Genomic DNA, 5,931 nt, shown 5'->3' with positions numbered 1-5,931 from the left:
CTGAGAGTGTACAAATGGAACCAAATGGACCCTAACAGGGTTTATTATAGTGAGAATGATGGCTTCCATTTTTGCATTGCAACTTTTCAGGACTAGAAAGCCTGCAGTTTCTATTAGCTTGGATTCTCCATTGATGTCACTGTTGGGTGGGTTTCTGAACTGCCCACAGCCCTCCTATGTGACACAGACCGAGTAGAAAAAAACGTGCCATTTTATCATGAGGACCTATTATATGAAGATAGGTTGAAAAGTGGTCCTTTAATGATTACCGTCATTATGGTAATCTCACAATTAATATCGCACACACCATACCTGTAACTTTTATTAGCCCTCTTTATTATTCCCATTTTTTTGGGGGGGGGGGGGGGGGATTACCGCGGTAATAAAAATGTCATACTGCCCCAGCCCTACTCTAGGCAAACATGGCAAAAATATGTTGCTTACATTGCAATTGATTTACTTACACATACGTTAAAAATTATCAAAAAATATTGAGACCAGATATGGCAAAATTTGTGTAATATTGCTCTTGTCATAGTGATAGAGTTGTCTTTTATTTTATTAAAGTCCATATTCATATCAAATCAAAGTCCTTTATTAATGTCCTTATTCTACTTCTTCATTCTAGAGAATCTAGACCAATCTGTGGAGTCTGCAGGTGAAGATGAGTTCTCCACCCAGAACAGAACAGGAACCTGAAGACCACATTAAACTCGAACCTGAAGACTCTGAAGTCGAATCTGAACTCAGTGAGTGTCAAGCTCTCTCTCTCTGTTTATTGTGGGCCTGAGTAGCGAGTCCACTATTGCTATCGTAATTATTCCCGTGGGCGTTTGCCCTCTTGGCTGTGACGTCATGTTTGGTCAACCGTTAAGAAAACAGAGGGAGGGGGGGTGGCTGTGACGCCATATGGGTCACATTATCGAATAGAGAGCTACTCGAGCCCACACTGTTTCTTCAGGAACACCACTCACCAGGGGTGTAACAGATTCCGAGCTGTGCTACTGAATTTGTCGGAAGGGGCATTCAGGAGGCACGGTGGCACAGTTGGTAGTGCTGTCGCCTCACAGCTAGAAGGCCCTGGGTTCGATTCCCGCTGGGGACGCTGTGGGCACTGGCGGCGTGTTCCCTCCTCCATGTCATCAGTGCCCATACCCGAGGCGGGGGTTGGCGTTAGGGCCTTTCTGTGTGGAGTTTGCATGATCTCCCCGTGTCCCCTAGGGTAGATACTCACAAAAACATGCCGTAATCCTGGTCTCTAAAACTACCTCCCCCTGGCCAGCCTGGGCGCCTGATGGAGGGGAAAGGAACTGGTCGGAATAACGTGTCCCTTCCACGCGCTACGTCCGGCCGGGGAAATTCCCCTCTGTCAGGTGAAAAAAAGAAGCAGCTTGGACTCCTCATGCATAGAAGGAGGCATGAGGTCAGTCCGCTGCCCCCCCAGGTTGGCAGAGGAAGTGTAGCGCCCAGGATTACATTAGATAATTGGCACTGGGTGAAAAAGAAAACTGGGTTACAAAATCGTGGGATAAAAATTTAAAAAAAGAAAGAGAAAAAAGGAAGGGGCATTCAGAACTTGTATACATTGTTGTGTAGTGGGAATGAAAACATATCCGGAAGAGGAGGAGGGACCAAATTGCCCAAAATCCTGTTATCCACATTCTATTGGGCGGCGGCGCGGCAAATTCAAATAAGCAAACCAGCAGACGTTGCTGTTTTTTTTTCCAATCCTCTGATGTGTTCCCAGATTGCCAGGGGTGTCTGCCACTATACGTTGGATTTTGATATGTAAAGACTGCTCGGCCGTGCCAGGACATGCTAATTTATGTCTCTCATTTCCACACAAAATGGTAACCCCTCGCGCTACACCCTCCCACCACAGTTCGACTTAAAGAACAGATTCCGAGCTGTGCTACTGTCGGCAGGTGCATTCTGAACTTGTCTTGTATACATTGTTGTTCAAGTTTGACTTAAAGCGATGCCCACTCTTCAATAAAAAATCACACTTGTGTGAAGAGAGCGGCGCTCTTATCATCATACATCACATTCCGTGTTCAGCCAATCAGCTGAGCACATTCCGTGCTCATACAGACACACAAAGGAGGAGCAGTCTAGCGCGCTCAAAAACCGTGTGAAGTGGGGAGCACCTTTAAGGGCATGCAGAAAGTCCATGGCTGCCACATGATGTGATGTCACGGGGGGGGCATGAATAAGACAAACATAAAAAGTGCATAGACTGTACTCTAAAAATGGAAACATTTCAAAGATTACGCAGCTTTTAGTTAATGACTCTAAAATTCACTTTAATCCCTGTTATGATTTAGAAATGTATCACATTATTTTAGCTTTAAATCAGGAAACTGTTCAAACGTCTCTTTGTATATTTTGTGTCTAAAGAGTGTTCCCCTGAAGCGGAGAGGAGCTCCAGTCCTGTCGAGGAGGAATCAGAGCCACCACATATTAAAGATGAAGAGGAGGAGCTACTTCAAAGACCAGAGGAGGCTGATGGGTCAATGTTGACATTACCAGTAGAAAATGAAGATGGTGAAAACCGAGAAACAGGGCCTGTAGCCAGCACATCAACTGAACACACGAAAACACAAGCTTATATTGAGTACTGTGTACCATCACAACCAACTAGTGATGACCAGCTCCTCTCTTCACACTGTTCTGAATCTGATGCTGAAGACAGTGATGATTGGGTAGAGACCAGGGGAAGTCAGTCAGATTTAAACAAACTGAATGTATTTGTGAAAGGAAAAAACTTTGATTTGAGCAACAAGCTGTCCCAGGACCACACCTCAACTGAACACATGAAAACACAAGCTTATGTAAAGTGCTGGGTACCATCACAACCAACTAGTGGTGACCAGCTCCTCTCTTCACACAGTTCTGAATCTGATGCGGAAGACAATGATTGGGTAGAGACCAGGGAAAGTCAGTCAGATTTAAACAAACTGAATGTCCTGTCCCAGGACCTGAAATCAAAACAAACAGAGAAGAAAAGCTTTAGTTGTATCGTGTGTGGCAAAATATTTAATCTAAAGGGACATTTGAAAAGACATATGATGATTCATACGGGTGAAAAACCCTTTACATGTACTGTCTGCGGCAAAGACTGGAGTCGCATGAGTTATCTAAACGAGCACATGAGGACTCATACAGGGGAAAAACCTTTTAATTGTACAGTCTGTGGCAAAGGTTTTGGTGCAAAGGCTCTTCTAAAAAGGCACATGAGTGATCACACAGGAGAAAAGCCATATACTTGCACAGTTTGTGGCAAAGGCTGTGTTTACAGAGGTGAACTAAAACGGCACATGCGTACTCATACAGCGGAAAAGCCCATTACGTGTACAGTTTGTGGTAAAGGCTGTAGTCAAAAGAGTCATCTAGAAGAACACATGAGGACTCATACAGGGGAAAAGCCCTTTTTGTGTACAGTATGTGGAAGAGGCTTTAGTGCAAGGGCTGTTTTAAAAAGGCACATGTGTACCCATACAGGTGAAAATCCATATACTTGCAGTGTTTGTGGCAAAGAATGTGTTCACAATGTTGAGCTACAACAGCACATGAGTACTCATACAGGAAAGACGCCCATTACATGTACAGTTTGTGGTAAAGGCTGGCGTCACATGAGTTATCTAAAAGAGCACATGAGGACTCATACAGGGGAAAAGCCCTTTACTTGTACAGTTTGTGGTAAATGTTTTGGGTCAAGGGCTGTTCTAAAAAGACACATGAGTACCCATACAGGGGAAAAGCCGTATACGTGCACAATTTGTGGCAAAGGCTGTGTTCACAGTGGTGAGCTAAAACAGCACATGAGTACTCATACAGGGGAAAAGCCCATTACTTGTACAGTTTGTGGTAAAGGTTGTAGTCAAAAGAGTCATCTAGAAGAACACATGAGGACTCATACAGGGGAAAAACCCTTTCTGTGTACAGTTTGTGGCAAAGGCTTTGGTGCAAGAACTGGTCTAAAAAAACACATGCAAACTCATACGGGGTAAAAGCCTTGCATGGCTTGTGGTTAATATTGTATTGCATGTGTCAAAGTGTATTTCTGTTGTGATGCCCTAGCTGAGTAGGGCAGTCCTACATTTCTGCCTCCAGGAGCCTACAAATGCAGCACATGTTCATGGCACTGTTGAGAGAGATCCAAAGAAGACTCCATGTGCCTTTGTTCCTTTCCATACACACACCATCACCATGTTAGACAGATAGATACCTTTATTATCCCGCAGGGGGAAATCAGTCGCCCAGAGGTGGCACAGCAGTTACGGTTACAGATTTCAAGTAAGAAGAAAAAGTATACTGGTATACAGTAGAAACGAGGCAAAAGAAAAGTCAAAATGCATAAAAAAACAGACCTGTCTGAAGTGAGTTGTACTGTACTGTACTGTACTGTACTGTAGAAGGTCTCTCTGGTGTGTGTGTGTGGGGGGGAGCTGCGCAACAGTGACACTTGGTGGTGAACGAACGCTATTGCCGTGCTGGGACGGGCAGACCCAGCCAGCAAGGGACACACATTGCTGGGCATTGGAGTGCTGCACCCTATGGTTGCACCACTCAAAAAACATAATTATGTTAATACTACGGAGCGGGGTGCGTATGATTTTCCGACGTCAATAGTCCGACATGTGGAAAACGACCGGATTAAGGTTGGCGAACATGCTTTAAGGTGTGTGCCAATAAAGGGATGGAAATTTAAGTACTTTGTCTGCCATTTATTACATTTTTGGATGTGGTTTTTAGGGATTTTTTAAATTTATTCCTACTTACAAAAATTGCCTATATATACAGGTTTAATGTTTGTTTTTAGTTAACCCTGTAAAACCCGGATTAATTTCTACTTGCAAAAAAATGATTTCAACCTTACTACTACTTTTTACTACTAGGACTTTTTTGTGCAAAGTTTATGCACATTTATAATTATTATAAAAAAAAAAAAAAATGAATTTACATTTGGGGGATATCTTTCACAATAATGAATAAAACATGTTCTAGACATTCTAATGATCAGAAAAAAACATATATTACAGTTATTTTACTTACTTTTATTAGGGTCAAAGGTCATAGGTTAAAAAAAAGTCCAGAGATTTTTAATTTGTGAATTTCAGCCTCTGGGGTATTTATATGCAAATATCAGGACCAATGGCATTGCAATGAACATCAACGATGATGTTTAGGTGAAAAATAATAATAAATAATAATAAAAATATGTTGTAGTATTGCAACGCTGGGTGTTACAGGGTTAAACAAACATTAAAACCGCCATTGACAATGGACAGAGTTTAATGTTTGTTTTGTCGCTAACGCAAACATTAAATGCCTTTAACAATAAAGAGAGTTTAATGTTTGTTTTGTCTGTGTTTGTTTTACATCACCTAATCATAGCAACATGAGTTCGACTTTTATATATTTTAGCGCCCCTCACTTCACACGGGTGTGATTTTTTTTAATAAACACCTGGTGGACCCTGTTGTAAACAAGTGTAATGCTTAATTGGGTCGTCCACTCACACTTAACAGTCTTTGTATTGAGTTTGTGCTTGAAATGTACTGTAATTCTGCAAACTGTTAATAAATATTTCTCTCAATCAAAATAAACCACTGGCTAACTTCACAGCACATTGGTTCATTACTTCGTTCATTCAGTTATGATTTAGCTGCTTTTTGTTAGGGATTATTTGTGGGCTTGCTCCAGCGAGCACACGCTAGTTCCCTACAGTCACTTATCTTTTGGCATCTAACTAGCATTTAACTACTTCCACATACTTTGTGTTAGAAATCTAGTTCAAACTTCCACATGTTCAGCTTCACGTAGCCTAGTTATTTTTCTGTAAGGTTTTGCATGAGGAAGGATCAGATCTTTCTAGGTTCACACAGGTGCTAACTATGGTTGCTATAACCAGAAATGAAATGTTTTTAT

The 5,931-nt window shown here is 42.0% G+C and overlaps 1 protein-coding gene across 1 annotated transcript; it reads left to right on the top strand.

The window, feature by feature from the left end:
* Window positions 1–1,825: 1,825 nt before the first annotated feature.
* LOC310867029 (uncharacterized protein) lies at window positions 1,826–4,774 on the top strand (the record flags this gene model as incomplete). The annotated part of the gene is made up of 2 exons (XM_083776822.1): window positions 1,826–1,925; window positions 2,398–4,774. 2 exons carry the CDS (start codon window positions 1,826–1,828, stop codon window positions 4,008–4,010), a joined length of 1,713 nt encoding a protein of 570 aa, XP_083632948.1. The 3' UTR covers window positions 4,011–4,774.
* Between the last annotated feature and the right edge of the window lie 1,157 nt (window positions 4,775–5,931).

The sequence above is a fragment of the Protomyctophum parallelum genome (assembly GCF_964188405.1).
Source record: "Protomyctophum parallelum genome assembly, chromosome: 11".
Classification (NCBI taxonomy): domain Eukaryota; kingdom Metazoa; phylum Chordata; class Actinopteri; order Myctophiformes; family Myctophidae; genus Protomyctophum; species Protomyctophum parallelum.
This window is presented reverse-complemented; position numbering and strand designations above follow the sequence as displayed.